At 43.5% G+C, this 16,144-nt stretch overlaps 1 protein-coding gene across 1 annotated transcript in view; it reads left to right on the top strand.

Moving 5' to 3' along the window:
- Positions 1 to 16,144, top strand: part of PDIA5 (protein disulfide isomerase family A member 5) — a 796,394-nt gene that overhangs the window by 336,274 nt on the left and 443,976 nt on the right. The window contains exon 6 of the mRNA XM_085647317.1: positions 12,722 to 12,814. Coding sequence (XP_085503443.1) covers positions 12,722 to 12,814 — 93 coding nt within the window. The remainder of the gene's footprint in view (positions 1 to 12,721; positions 12,815 to 16,144) is intronic.

Raw genomic sequence — 16,144 nt, 5'->3', positions numbered from 1 at the left:
TAATCACGAGTGGATCGTGACAGGGAGAGGTCTAGAGCAATCAACTTATCCATATTCACTTTAAACCCTGCAACCCGTGCAAAGAGGTCGAGGTCTGTTAGGCATGCTGGTAGTGCGTCTCGCAGGTGAGATAAGGAAATCAACACGTCATCGGCGCATAAGCTGATCGTGTGAGTATAACCGCCGAATTTGATCACGGTGAGCACGGGATTGTGCCGCATCTTTTGGGCCAATGGTTCCATATAAAGGCACCCCTGCCTCGTACCTCTCTCGATGGTGAATCGGGAGGACGTGTGCCCATTCACGTGAACTGTGGCCGTCGGGGATCTATAGCAATTAAAGATGTATGTGCGGAACTTCTCGCTTATTCCTACGCGCTCCAGAACTTGCTCTAAATAGGGCCAGTGGACCCTATCAAACGCTTTTTCAGCGTCGATAGCGAGCATCATATATTCTCCCTGTGTACGCGTGGCTTTCTCGATGAGGTGTAGGGCTCATTTTGTATTATCCGAGGTTTGGCGTTCTGGGATAAAACCGGCCTGATCCGGATCGATAAGACTAGACATATAGGGTGCAAGGCGGGCAGCTAAAATCCCCGTGTACAAGTTGTTTTTAGAGGCTTGTGATATAAGTGATTCACGCACATCATTATACAACCCACAAGGCAATGGTGTTGATTAGTGGGCGAACAGCTTGATTAAGGGGGTTCGGCAAATGTGAAAAAGTAGGTTGAAGAGCTTGTAAGGGCGTATCGCACCACAGAAAATGGTGCCACTTAAGAAATTCCTTTTAACGTGATGAGGGCACGTGATGCCAACACGAAAATGTCTCCTGCATGGATGAGAAGGATGGTTGATGGAAATAAGGATCAAACCAAATTTCAGCAAAGGAGTGGTGTATATGAAAATTTGAAACCTGGCGACTTAGTGAAAGTCAAAAGTGGGAGGTTGGATGGGTGTTGAATCAAGTTCCGTGGACCTTTTCGGGTGTAGCAAGTGCTTGAACTGTATGTTGTTTTGGAGAATGGTGAAAGGTGAACTAAGCGCAGGGTAGCTTTGTATGAGAAGTTGCGAGGGGATTTTTTGTGTTAACAAAAGAGAGTGAGAGGGAAGGTTGTAGTGGTTATATGCTGATGGATGATTTGGAAGTGTTGCGTGAGAGAGTTCAAGGATATATAACAAGGTGGTTTAGGAACAGGTATCCACCCAGGTATTTGAGGGATTAGGTTTGTAGTTGATAATTTATTTTATGTGAACATTTTTCTTTCATGGCAATAACATTCACTTATTTCAGTTTTAGCTTGTTTATAAGTTTGTTTAAACAAATGTTCCTCATTTGTGTGTAAAGGGAAGAGGATGTGTTGTAATCTAGTATGTATCTTTAAATGCACTACGTATCTTTAAATGCATTGATGTAGTTATGTTCTGTATTGGAACATTCCTTTGTGAATATCTTGAGTGTTCCTTTCTGAGTCAGTTGATTGCTGGCTGAAAAGGGAGCATCACCTGCAGTTATCCGTTACTTCATTAAATACTTTAAACTCAAGAGGACTTTGTGTGTTCTTTAGAAAAATACTCCTGCCAGATGGGAGCAAACACAAGTTTCCCTCACCTTGTAGGTGTGGGCAGGGAAACTGCTGTGTCCCGGGGGTGGGCTCCCTGGGACTCAGGAAGTGAGTTTGCTCTGGGGGATGGGGTCACAAGTGCCAATGATGGTTATCGCTTCCCCACTCCCTTAAAATTATTCTTTTGGCCCTAGGGTATGGGGCCCCAGGGCCTTTAAAAACTAATTATTGTGGGCCCTGAGGGATGGGGTACCAGTGGCTGAATACAGCTTGGGGAGGGGAGCTGCCTGCCCTCTTCCCCATATTTAATTAATCGGGACCAGGGAAATGGGGTCCCCGTTTTGCATAACTTACGGCTTTGGCATAACTCTACAAGGTGTGCATTCCCACCCACCGGTGTCATGGGTGAACTTGGTTCAATACACCAGCGAAAAATGTGAAAGACAAGTTATTGTAGCCCTGCAAGACACTATTTAACTTCTAATTGACATATAAATATTGCTTTTAAGCTACTAACAATCACATAAAGGGATCAGGGGCACTGTGGTAACAGCAACAAACCTTATTTCATTATCCTAAGTATCACACACACTGTACTAAGAAGAATGAACAATTTTACGTTAAAAGTATTTATTACTACAGGAAAAATCTGTTTCTCAGTACAACTGGAACAACTGCACAGAATATTATAAGTGCAAAAACAACGGTTGATGGACAGAATGCAGAACAATGTCATACATTCACCCCAGTACAGAGATCTGGGCCTAAATCCATTGTTTATTGCTCACCATGCCATTCCAGTTTTAACCCAGCCATATGCAAATCAGTCTTGACTCTGTGCCTCATGGGAACAGTCCAGCCCGAACTACCAAGCCTGGTCCTCCCTGGACTGGAAACAAGCATCCTAGGAGCGGTTTCGGGGTTTCATCCCTCTTCAGCCAGGATAGCTTGATTCCAGTGGCATGGAGAGCACGGGACCCACATCTGGGCATACCCGTCCCACTCGGCGTGACAAATGCAAAAACAACAGTTGATGGACAGAATGCAGAGCAATGTCATACATTCACCCCAGTACAGAGATCTGGGCCTAAATCTATCGTTTTTTTGCTCACCATGCCATTCCAGTTTGAACCCAGCCATATGCATATCAGTCTTGACCCTGTGCCGCATGGGAACAGTCCAGCCTGCACTGCCAAGCCATGTTCCCCCTGGACTGAATGCTTGTTTCCGGTCCAGGGAGGACCTGGCCTGGCTGTTCGGTCTGGAGTGTTCCCATGGGGGACAGGGTCAAGACTGATTTACATATGGCTGGGTCCAAACTGAGGTGGCGTAGTGGGCAAAAGAACGATGGATTTAACCCAGATCTTTTGACTGGGGGAGAATGTATGCATTGTAAGCATTCCGTCCATCATTTGTTTGCTGTAACACTTTTCGCCCTAAGTGGGATAGGTATGCCCAGACGTGGGTCCCTTGCTCACTGAGCCACTGGATTCAAGCTCGCCTGGCTGAAGAAGGGTGACATACCCTGAAACCGGTTCCAGGATGCTTGTTTCCGGTCCAGGGTGGACCTGGCCTGGCAGTTCGGTCTGGAGTGTTCCCATGGGGCACAAGGTCAAGACTGATTTGCATATGGCTGGGTCCAAACTGGGGTGGTGTAGTGGGCAAAAGAACAAGGGATTTAACCCAGATCTTTTGACTGGGGGAGAATGTTTGCATTGTCAGCATTCCGTCCATCATTTGTTTGCTGTAACAGAATATTATAAGAACAGCAAGAAGACATTTTTTATAAAAAAACTAGAACAAAATGAGCATTTCCAGCATTGCTAAAATGTCATTTAAAATGTTATCTAGAACCCGATACCCTAACGCCTAATTCTGTGCGCTATACCTAGATTATGTGTGCATCAAGGTATGCTTCCCAGATGTTTCTTTATGAACATGTAAGGCAAAGGGACATCAATTCAGACTAAATTATTGTCCTTATATGTCTGTGTGTGTTCTTATTTGACCTTGACCCAGACAAATGTCACATTACAAGCCTTGTCAAATCTAGATTTTATCAGTTCAAGCTATTCATAGGACCTGCTCCAACTTTCTGGCAAGTGCATTTAAACTGGGAAGGAACAAGTGTCCTGTTAATTCAGAAAGTGAATGAGCAATTAAAACACCTTTAAATCTTGTTTTCATCTTGACACATTTGCTGTCTTTTTAAGAACAAAGGTCAAATGTCAGTTTGTCTTTTTACTAATTGCTACTGGTCTTATACTGGAAAATGGTGTTTAATTTTCTTTCTCTTACTACAGTTAGAGGTTTTTGTCAAGTGATCTATTTGGCAAACATTGTGAAACAAAACTCTGCAAGATGTCAGTTTGTTTTCTAACACACAACATTTAAACAGCTTGTAAATGAATAGTACACATATTTCAAAATATATCAGGAATTATGAAAGCACATACGTTTTGTAATTCAGAAGTGTGATGCAAAGAACTATTTAAATAGGAGCAACACAAATCAGAGCACCTTAGTTGGTGATGTGCAAATTACAAATATTTGCAGAAACTCGATTTCCAAACATTATTGTTTGAACACTATATAGTTTTATCAGTAAAACAGCATGTCAGTGGGACATTTTGTGGCCATTTCAATGGAAAAACCGCTGATTGCAAATGACAGTGGGCTACCACTTCATGCTTTAGGTATATATTTATTAAATGTTTTTAAACATGATTTGAGAAACATTGCTTCCTCCATCCTCATGATAGTGCTGTTATTGAACTAAGAGGCAAGTGAACGGTCATGTGTATCCTATATGTGGCTTCATTTGTATTCTATATGGAACAAAAGGTTAGTCTATTAAATCAAACAAAAGTGTTTTTTGTACAGCAGACATGCGCGTTTGAAGGTGATCTTATATGCGATAAAGAAGAAAATGGTGGCTCAATGGATTAAAATAAATATTTGCACAAGATCACATAATTTTAAAACAGTTTCTGGGTCAAGAGCATTATAATTAGGTTGAATAGATTATTAAGTCACTAGACCTGCAGGTCTAGCCACATTTTTCTGATTTTGAGGCCTGTGTTAGATTTTGTCTCTGTCATTATTCGAAGAACTTGATGATATCACAGTTCCTAGAAAGTTAAGGTATTGTGACATTTGCATTAAAAGGCAGACATGACAATGATTCTTTATAAATCAGGGAAGATGGCGGCTTCTGTGAACTAAAGTAAGGAAGATGGGTCGTGTCCATGTTAGGCGGAGTAGGTCGCAGCCATCGGAGCTCCGCCGGGAAAGCAGGCCAAGAAGCCCGGGAGCTGTGCGGGTGGCGTCGGGGGCAAGCCTGCCCGAAAGCCCAGGGTGACCTGTGGTCCCAGAACTCAGCAGAACTGACGGAGGCGGCCGCCGACCGCGGACTGGGTGAGCTGAGCGGTGTGGAGCCGCGGGGCCGGGCCTCATGGGAGGCCGCGGCCTTGTGTGGAGATGCGGACGTGCTGGGAGTCCAGATCCGGGGGTAGGCGTTGCTCGGCCCACTACCCCGGCGATGATCAGTGATTGTCCTGCTGTCCCGGGTGTGGGAAATATGAGGGCTGGGTGCCTGGAGGTGCCGCGCTGGACTCTGAGCCGGTGCGGGCTCCGGCTCCCCCGGTCTTGCAGTGAACTACGTGAGCAGTTGAGGCCCAATCCAAGGGCCGGGAGGACAAGTCAGTGACTGGTGCGTGGGCCCCCACAAGAAGTTTGGCGGCTTTGGGCGATTGCTTGGGGGGTAGTGGACCCCCCGGGCTACCAGGTGGCCTGGTGGGAGGCCCGTCGGGCGTTCGCACGTGGTGTTGTGGCACCTGGTTCTGATCCAGGCATGAAGGCAGCTGCTGCCGGAGATCGGGCCCGGGACTTCTAGGACCCCCATTATTAAAGGAGCAGCCTGCTGGGGATGAGGGCACAAGATGGCGTGCCTTCTGCAGTCCGGAGGAAGCGGACTGTGTAGTAGCGTGTGGGCCTGCCACTGATTGAGCGGTCCTGCGAGAACTGTGGAGCACGCGGGCAGACACCGGATCTGCATCGGGAGAACTGAGGGGACATTCCTCTCAAATGCTGGAGCTCGGATTGCTGCCCTACTGCTCTCTGGGCAGAATGACAGAATGACAGACCAGTGGAGGTGCCCGAGTAGGCTCGGTGGCATCGGAAGCAATTGCAGTGTCCTGGATTACGGCCGCTGCAGGTGGAGTGCCTCGTAGAGGACAAGGGCTGGTGACATCAGCCTACTGCAGTCTATGGAGTAGAGGACCGTCCCGTCCCTGAGAGATCTGTTTGCTGCCTCTGGCACGGATCTATGGGATCGCTCATCAATCGTGAGGAGGTGTAAGCGCGACTTCCAAAGAAGAGGCGCTGCACACGGTTGTGCTGTAAGGCAACTGAGGAAGGGACCAGCGCCAAAGCGATCGAGGGCCCAGAGTGCTTGTACTCTTGACCAGAGAGTGGCGATGTCGACCCAACGGTCCACTAAGTAGGATATTTCGGCCAAGGATATGTTTATCAAGACCTCTACAAAAAGAGTGGAGGTGGCCATGAAGGTGAGAGACCCGGAGTCGGTGGGAGATGTGACCCGGGACAATGGGTCTAGGGGGGATGACTCCCCCATTACTAAATTATTCCTTGAGCAGTTCTTTCAGTCCCTTCGCAGAGATTTTGCTGAACTTAAACAGGATATAGCCGCCAATATTAAGGGGATCTGCCATGATGTCAAGGAGCTGGATCAGAGGGTGTCCTCCCTGCTTTAATTTTTTTATGAATATTTTATTTTGAAAGTAAAGGATCATCAATCTTGCTTTCAAGCTTATGCATATATATGCATCAAATCAGAGAGCATTCTGGGAGCATTATACATAGCCTCCTATTGCTAAACATTCAAAATGTGTGTACACAACTTACAACATTTACTAAGAGCGCGCACCCTAATAATAAAGGCTTTCAATTAATGAACCATATATACAAGTTTGAACAGCATTAACATATGGACAAAAATATTATCTTAACTGCAGACAGTGCCCTTCCCTGATCCATAATGTGGTACTGCCAACTGGCAGTCAAAGGGTTTGTGCTGCAGGGGGTTGGGCCTACTTGGACAAAATACACATTAACGTGTTGCCCTTGACCCCAAACACTATCTTCTGGGCGTTGGGCTATAGGAATTCCACATCCCTGCTACCACACTCTACTTCACATCATTCTACTGTAGAACAATCTAATCCATTCTTTGGCACTCCACTCTACAACACTTTTCAACACTCTACGGCACTCCACTCTGAGACTTTACTCTACTATATGATACTCCGAGCCACTCAATTCCATTCCACACCACAGTACTCTACAACATAACACTGCCTCTGTGACACTTTATTCTACTCTATCCTAAGTGACTCCACTCAAGGCCCTTCTAGTCTTCTTTATGATACTTTACGCCACTCTGTGCCACTGTTCGATACTTCACTCTATGCCGTTCCAATCTGACGCTCTTGTACACTGTATATAACTCTACAAAGCTCTACTACACTATGCCACTTTACTACACTCTATCCCTGTATGGCCCACTGTACAACTCTGTACTCCACTCTACGAGACTTTCCAAAAGTCTGACACAACACTCCACTCTACTGTATAAGACACAACTCCTATTTATGACCCTTTTTCTCAACTCTGTTCTACACCACTCCACTCTTTTCTATGCCACTCTATGACATGCAAATCCACTCTATTATACTTTACTCCATACTATGTCACGCCATTCCACTCTACTGAATGACACTTTACCTCAATCTATGCTACTGTACGACAATTCACTCTACGCCTCTCCACCGCGCGACACCATACTCTATGCAGCTCTACAAGACTCTACTACACTGTATGCCACTCTATAACATTCTACTCCACTCTATGCCCATCCTCTCTACACCACTGTACTTCAGTGTACGACACTATAAGACACGCCACTCCACTCCTCTCTACGATGGTGGTATTGGACTTACAGGCTTCTACTCCATTTCCCTGTTGCTGGACATCATTCATGTTTTCGATCATAGAGTTCAAAGACCATCATTACAAACATTTTGGACTTTGTTGCTAGATTACAGTAGGGCCTTACAGTACTATATCTTTCATATTTTAACACTTTGTCTGAAATCTTACCCATCTGCAAGGGTTGACATGTAGCCTGTTTTGTGATCGGAGACCAGGATTCTATTCTTGATGTCCTCACACGGCCATCATTCCAAAATGCCGGGCATAGAAACGTACCTTCTTCTGTCTGTATCATCCATCTAAAAAATTGAAAGCACTAGGGAAATCAGCTTCTCGAACTGCACAACAAATTGAACTCTTCATTCAGTCCTGGGAGTAACCAGAACATATTTAGTTCATAATCTTCGACCTATGCGCATCTCTCACTGTGGAAGTCACCTCAGTCAGTCACATACACTGTCACAGGGACAGGGTGTTATTGAAGGTCAAGCCGTTGTTCATGGCCACAGTTTTGTCCGATTACTCTACTTTTCTTTCCGTATGCGCATGCTGGGTCTAATAGGAGCTAATAGTTCCTGTGTGAATAGTATGGTACATTACTGGTGCTCATGGTCAACATGTGTGTATTTGAGGATCTGACATAGGAGACAAGTTGACATAGGATACATAGGAGACACTTTTAACTAATCGACCCGTTTCTAGTTGATGTATTTCCTGTACTAAAGAGATGCCGGTAGTTCTTGTAATATGTCTTTTGCTGGCAGATTTCGCTGCATACTGGCCAGTCCCTGTTGCTTTACCCCAACATCGCCTGGACTGCACTTGCTGTAGCTACTTCCAGGTTATATAAAATTGCTCCTCCCACTGTAATTTCCACTATAATTGTTCCAAATCCATCGTCATCTTCGTCTAAAAATGACTGCAATGAAAAGTTCAAATTATTGGTTTACTTTCAAGAAATGTGAACATGTAAGGCATCTTATTAGAAGTTTCTATTTGGGATTGTTTTCTTGGGATGGGATAGCTTGAGGCTGTAGTTTGAAGTTACCACTGCCAGCTCCAGACTTTAAAAGTCACAAAGCAAAAAACCCAGTCAAGGCGCAGCGTTCCATGCACAGTAGCGCTCTTTATATTTTTTAATATAGTCACAGGAACATTACTGCAAAGAGAGCCTGCAACAAGCAGAGTTTCTTATGCAATAATTGAATTGAATTGAATTGAGAGCCCAGCCGAAAGTAGCAATATACTGGAAGAAAAGCCAGCCTGCTCCTGATAAGATTTCAAAAAATGTCATTAAAAGATCTTATGGGATCTATATTTCCTCTGCATTGCTAGTGACTGAAAGCGATAGAAGACAATTTATTTGGGGTGAATTTTATTCAAATTGTTTCCTGGTGCAACCAACTTATCAGGAACATGGTCTAATGGTCTAGGCAGTGAGATCTAACGCAAAATAGATTCATTAAGATCTGTTGCACTGTTCAGACTGGCAGTTAGTCTGTGGAATGACCACGTATTTCATTGAGTTGTAAAGAACCGACTAGACCAATGGATGACAGAAAATCTAGAGAAGAGGGTGAGAAGACTGGAGGGATAGATGTGATTTTCAAATAATAATCGCTGACGAAGAGCAGATGAACATACAGTTCTGGCTTTTATTAAATTGTTGCTAGGCTCTTGAGTTCAACTATAAGACCAGGGTGTTACCCAAACAAACCTAATAAAATTAAAGGTTACCATACAACGAGCATGTGAGAAAAAACAATCGGTGTCTTAGAGTGGCTAATTTGCTGACTACTAACCGTACCAAACTGAGTAATTTATGCTTTTGTTTAAAAATGTGCATCTCTACGCAATCCCCTAACTTTTTTGTGCAACAAGTTGTCAAGATATGTGATACAAATATGGAAAAATCGACGTATTGTTCACTGTCTGGTCCTCTCTAAATTGCGCATACACTCTTTAAATCACATACTACTTTCTGCAATCCAGCCCCAAACGAATTGTGGACAGAATGTTGTTCTATGTGCATCCCCAGCTCCTCAAGTTGAGGGGCTTCTGGGCATTGTAAGCATTTTCTAACTGTCAATCTCCACTGTTCATTAGAGCTAAATGTGCACTACAATAAATATGTATAACATGGAAACGACAGAAATAGACTATAAGTAACACAAATGTTGAGGGATAGCATAAAGTAGTCTTAAGACCTTTACTTGGTTTTAGTTTGTATAGAATTGTGATAGTAAGCGATGGTTAAAATCTACCATTCACGTTTTACGGGTTATCTTTTTCTCAACAGTCTTTAGCTGATGATCTGAGATCATCACAACATTTTTCCCTACACTTGTCTTTCTTTGTTCTCTTAAAGAACGTGTGGTTCAAGATTTTCCTTAGAGCAGAGCCTTCCTCGGGCCAATCAAGTTTACATTTTTTGAAGCAGGAGGGATGTCTTGCTATGGCATGCATATCATAGCAAAGAAACCCAAAATCTAGGATTTATAGGACAATACGGGAATGTCAGTATTAATTCACCCCTTCTGTTACCAGTTGAAGCCTATTAAATTACAAATTATTTCTTGGTGAAATAATTAATAATCTGTGGCAGCATGTGAGCAATGTCATACATGTCTGTCAGTGTCATAAGTATTTCTGTGTTGTAATGTCTTCAATTTGTAAAGAAAAAAAAGCTCTAAATAGCTGTCTCGTCGATTTTGACAAATATTCAAAATGTTGGTGTGGTGTACTGTAAGCTCTTGATATTCCCTTGACCCGGGATGCAATTTATGGAATTTATGAGGCGTCTGGTCAAGGGATTCCAAGGGTAAAAGCTGAAGCTGATGGGGTGTTTGGATGAGGATTTTCAATACATCTCTCCTGCAGACTATGCGTGTCCTCATGTTTTGAGGAGCTTACTACAGTTGGTTATACATAGGAAAAATGAAGTGCCTAAGTAAATGCGATAAGTGGCAGCAGAACTTTAAGAGTATTGTATTACTTTCTGAAATGTTAATATGTACTGTTCTGTACATTGTGGGTAGAAACAACTTTTATTAGTGTAATTGGCAATATTACTGAAGTGCAGCACCTGAGCAGTGTTGCTACAAATTTCATAGCTAATGAGGTAGTCAACAAACCACTGACCTCACTTTTCAGCATGGAAAGAATTTTCGAGAAGCATAGTGCTCTCCGATCAAGAAAATGAATGACGCTGCCATCCATGTTTTACTTTAAATATTTCTTATATATACCAGTGTCAGACTGTCAGTTTTACGGACAATGCTGTTTTGCCATGGGCTGGGTGAAAGAGATACGTAGATGTTGATGGGGATAGGTGCATTTGGGTGATGGATATGTGGCAACTGTCTTTGCTGCCTCATCAGTAGAATATATATCTATATCTACAAAGTTACTGAAAATGATGCTTTGTGGAAAAAGCTTTTTTTCTTTATATTGATAGCTGGTTAGTAGTTGTTCTGTGCTATCTATGCAGCCCCAAGAACCTCTAACTGATAAACAACAAGCAATACAGTCAGTCAGTCATAAAGTCTTTATTCGGTTTAAGTGCAAACCATAAAAGCATACTACAATAAATACATGTTAAAAACAAAAATTTCATTTTTAGGGGATTACCAAGCTTAAAAAGAAACACAATTACACCAATTGTTTTTACAAGGTGACGTGTCCAATTAAAAACATTAAAAAGGGTACAGTTCATTTCTTCAAGGTACGAATTACCACAGTTAAAAAACTTGCAATATTGAAAGTTTCCCAAACGTTGTTTAAGAGCTGTAGGTACAGAAAAGCAGGTCTCACTTGAACAAAGCCTTTATCTCTTAAAATTGGGATTAAAAAACGTTTCCTAATGTCAATAAAGTGCTCACAGAAGAAAAAGAGGTGTATAATATCCTGGGGGGAAAAGTTATCACAGGAACAAGGGCCAGGGTCCAACGCCCTTTTCCAGTCTTTCTTAGCTCCAATCAATAGGTGTAGTTGATTCAATCTAAATCTGGTTAAAAGAAAACGGTGATTTGCATTTGTTACATATCCGAGATAAGGTTCCATAAAAGGTGTTGTTTTGCAGAGCTGATGGCTCCTAACGGAACCCTTAACCAGCTCCTTCTCTTCCCTTGCCGAGGTAGATATGTACCTATGAGTTTCTTTGCACCAGTTGATGTCACCTTTTACCAGAGTCTCGGGAGAAAGAAACAGCTCTGGTCTGCCAAGCTTTTTGGCCAGGGTCCAAATATATTTCAACCAGGGTATATGCAAACCATGATCAAGCAAAAGACAGTCTCTCAAAATAGTGTGATTCAGGTGTAAATCCGGGTTAAGCCAAATGCTGATCCATTTGAGCATCGGGGCCAGAGCAATACTATCTTCAAGATAACCGATACCAAGTTCCTGATGGACAATAAAATTAGCGGTTGAGATCGGGACTGAGAGGAGGTTTTTTAGAAATCTATCCTCAACAGTCTGAATGCTTTTGGCGTTGTTAATGCCCCAGACCTCAGCTCCGTACAAGGCTATGGAGAGACACTTAGCTTTGTACACCTGGATAAGGGCCTTCATTGGTCTGGCACCCAGTTTTCTGGCAAAGCCAGTGTCAGACTGTCAGTTTTACGGACAATGCTGTTTTGCCATGGGCTGGGTGAAAGAGATACGTAGATGTTGATGGGGATAGGTGCATTTGGGTGATGGATATGTGGCAACTGTCTTTGCTGCCTCATCAGTATAATATATATCTATATCTACAAAGTTACTGAAAATGATGCTTTGTGGAAAAAGCTTTTTTTCTTTATATTGATAGCTGGTTAGTAGTTGTTCTGTGCTATCTATGCAGCCCCAAGAACCTCTAACTGATAAACAACAAGCAATACTTTTTAGGTGGTTGGGCTGGTTGAGAGACGACGTGGAAGATAGAAACTAATTAAAAAGAGTAAGGGAGAGAGTGAAAAACACACAGGGGGGAAAAGTATCGCAATGTACTTGGCAAGACTCGAATCAACAAAACATAATAGAGGTATAATGTTTTGACAAGGAGTTCTCTGAATTGAGCGCAATATCATGTCTGTTTAGTTGCTAAATATCATGGTATAAGTTCCTCTGTTTGATACCACATCCTTTTTTGTCCCCACCTTGCTTTAGTCGATTGTGGCATTTCTGAAAGATCCAGAAGGCGCCCCGCTGTGGGAGGAAAATCCTGATGCCAAAGATATTGTCCATATTTACAGTGAAAAGGTATGTTCATTCGTGCTGTGTACATTGTACTTCCAGTCATGCTTGCTCTCTTTCACCTTCTTCTGCACTTTTACATTTACCTTTTTGACCGACAGTATGACGTTCAGTTACTTCTAATGTTGACTAGAATGATTATGAGGACAAGTGGATTTCAAAAAGTTACTGATGCTTAACTTACTCAGTAATAGGCCTCATAACCATTGCCCCTCTAAATCCAATGGGGCTTGCCCTACTGGATTTATGAGATCCGCAGTAACACTGAAGATTCGGTACATTCCAGCCGGAGAGTTTGGCGGCTGCTGAAATCTCCAGGGAAAATACTATGGCGAAACTAGGGGAGATTATTGGTGTTATGGTGTGGAATTACCAATTTCCACGGAGCACCCCCTGACTTCCACTCATAATATCCCTTAAGGGGGAGGCAGTTCAGAGATACCCTGAGGACCTTGTAATGAGACTCTACATTTTTTGGGGTACTCAGCCTTTGGTTGATCAGCAAGCGACATCCACAGTAATAATGTGTTTTTGTGTAGTGCTCATACCACAAACCTGCCACTTCGAAATGCGAAATTAATGTTACCAAATTTAATGGTATTCAGTTTACCACTTAACAAGGATGAAAGGATAAGTTGAACCTCCAGTGATTTGAACTTGTGATAGATCACCGTTGGTCATTGAAGATGATTTAGCTCCATGAATCAAGATTTTTACTAGTAGAGAGCCACTGAAAGTGCATTTGCACAGTAACACATGCGGGTGTAGATATTGTTTTTCAATCTATCTGTCAGAGTTCAGCAGTTACTTAAACAGTTAGCATGGATCACAGGCACACACAAAATGTAAGTATATACTAGCCCAGGTGGGTCCAGCCCAGCCTTGTCCGGTCAGATTTTCAACATATATATTTTAGAAAAATTTACAAACAATTGTGCCTATTAACAATAATAACTTGTAAATATACACCTCGTCACATAATCCTTTGCACAGATGCAGATTTACTATTTTTGTGAATTCACCTACATTCTCAGTACAAGCTGCGCCATTCTGAGCTTTCCAGGAACTCTGCTGAGAATGTCATGTCATGTATATTCTCCCGAGTTTCTATTTCCCCAAATTGGAGAGGAGTTCTACTACCCACAGTGCAACTCTACATTGGGGAAAAAGCTGCCCGCTCCGAAAATGTAAATTTTTTCTCATATTAGTTTTCGACAACAGGGAATCCCTGCTTTCTGTGGGGGAAAACCCTTTCCACTACACCCTCACAAAGTTTTAGCGTTCTCCTATGTACCATAACAAGGGATTTGCTGAAGGCATTTGTTGGAACGAGTCCTCGAACATATCCATATTTGCAAAGGGTCCTGAGAGGACCTTTTCAAAGCTCATATGAACTTTCATAAGCTGGCAATGCAAACCACGTCTTGATCTGCCCACTCTCCGTGCCTTACGTGGGGTTAACTACTGCGTACCTGTAGTAAATAGAGGTTTCCAATTGTTCAATAATAGTGCAGCAGTCGTGCCTGCTGAGTAATCTTTGGAGGATTTAAATGGAGTTGTGATTGAAGCCCAGTCAATCTAAACTGGTATTGGGCTGTAAGGGTGTTTATAGGGTTTGGGGTGGGTAAGGGTACTGGGTGATAGGGGTATTTTTAGGGGATTGGGGCATGGGGTGGTAAATATATCTTTAGGGTTTAGGGGGAGTAGGGGTATAGCGTGGTAAGGGTATTTTTAGGGTGTAGGGTGGGTAGGGGCATTGGGTGGTAAGGGTATTTTTAGGCTTTAGGGATGGGTAATGGCATTTGCTTGTAAATGTGGTCTTACGATTATGGGGGAGGTTGGGATATTTTAAGGTTTATGAGAAGGTAAGGGTTTAGGGTTATAAAGTATTTAAGGTGTGGGGCAGGCAGGGCTATAAGGTGGTAAGGGTATTATTTTTAGTTTAGGGGTGGGTAGGGTAATGGGGTGGTAAGGGTGTTTTCAGGTATATTAGGAGTGGGTAAGGGTATTTGGGATAAGGATATATTTAGAGGTTAGCGGTGGGTAGGGGCATTGGGTAGTAAAAGTATTTTTTAGGGGTTAGGGGGTGAGTAGGGGCATAGGGTGGTAAGGCTAAATAATAAAGGGAAGTTTGGAGTAGGGTGGAAACCACAATAGAGCCACATATCATGGCAGAAAGATGTTATTGAAATTGTAGACCAACAGGGTATGTACAGAATTATGTAAGTTCTAAATTTGCATGTTTATCATAATGTCCAATTCTTAGTGGTATAAGATGTGATCCTTTTATTTGTGAAAAGTTATTTGAAACTGCAGCATTTCTTTTCTTCAAGTTTATTTATTTATAAAAGGGAACAGGATGTGTTTTATTGAATTGGTGTAGTACTCTGTAGGGTTAGAACCTTTGGAGGATTCTAAATTAGGTTGTTTTGTGGTGACATTCCAACTGGAGGCAGTTGATGCCTGGCCAGCTGGGAACGAACCACGCTTGTGTTGTGCTTGTAAGAGGGAAGACGGCTCGGCTCAGCGGAAGTCGGAAACCACGGATGGCGCCATGGGGAAAACACCGGATATCGACCGCGTTCTAGTCACCCTTGGAACGCGTGACGTCAGGACGCAGCCGCCAATGGAGCACAAGAGGGGCGGAATCAGGAAGGAGGAAGAGAGGAGCAGGACGGAGAGCGAGTGGACCAAAGGTGAATGGACAACGGAGCAACGAGTATCCAGAGCGGAGGACAACGAAGTGGAAGAGAGGAGGACCGGAGGCGCTGCCGGAGAGCAACAGAGGACGGGACGACAGGAGAAGGTCGGAGACCCCAGCGCAGGTGTCCCAGAGCCCGCAGCGACCACAGAAAAGGAGTTTACTGCCTTCAAGCCCGGCGGCTCACGAGAAGGAGAGGACGCCCCGGGTCCGTCTGCCGCGGCCCGGTACATGGGTCGTGGCCTCAGGCAAGTGCCGCTTAGAGGGTCTTTTTGGTGGGGTAGCTGGAATACTTATTAGATGGCACACACTACCGGAGCCCACTATTCCCTCACAAACCTTTTGAAAGGTTCCTCCCTGACATCCCCATTCCCTCCCTCACGTCGTTATGGTGAAGGTGGCACAACTAAAAGAATAGGAAAGGGCAAAGCCTAACCCGAGTGTTTTCTGTTTTCTCTTTCTACCCTGGTGAGGAGAACCCTGGAGACAACCAGACCCCGAGGAGGGAGGACCAGGACAACCAAGAGTAAAGAGTGGTAGCGGGACATATACCCTTTGCAACAAGGAGAGGACACAATCCTAACTTCTTGGAAGCGATTCTTATTTTTCCTTTGAGACCTGTTTTGTAACACTGA

This window comes from Triturus cristatus, chromosome 3_2 (genome assembly GCF_964204655.1).
Source record: "Triturus cristatus chromosome 3_2, aTriCri1.1, whole genome shotgun sequence".
In the NCBI taxonomy this organism is placed as follows: Eukaryota; Metazoa; Chordata; class Amphibia; order Caudata; family Salamandridae; genus Triturus; species Triturus cristatus.
This window is presented reverse-complemented; position numbering and strand designations above follow the sequence as displayed.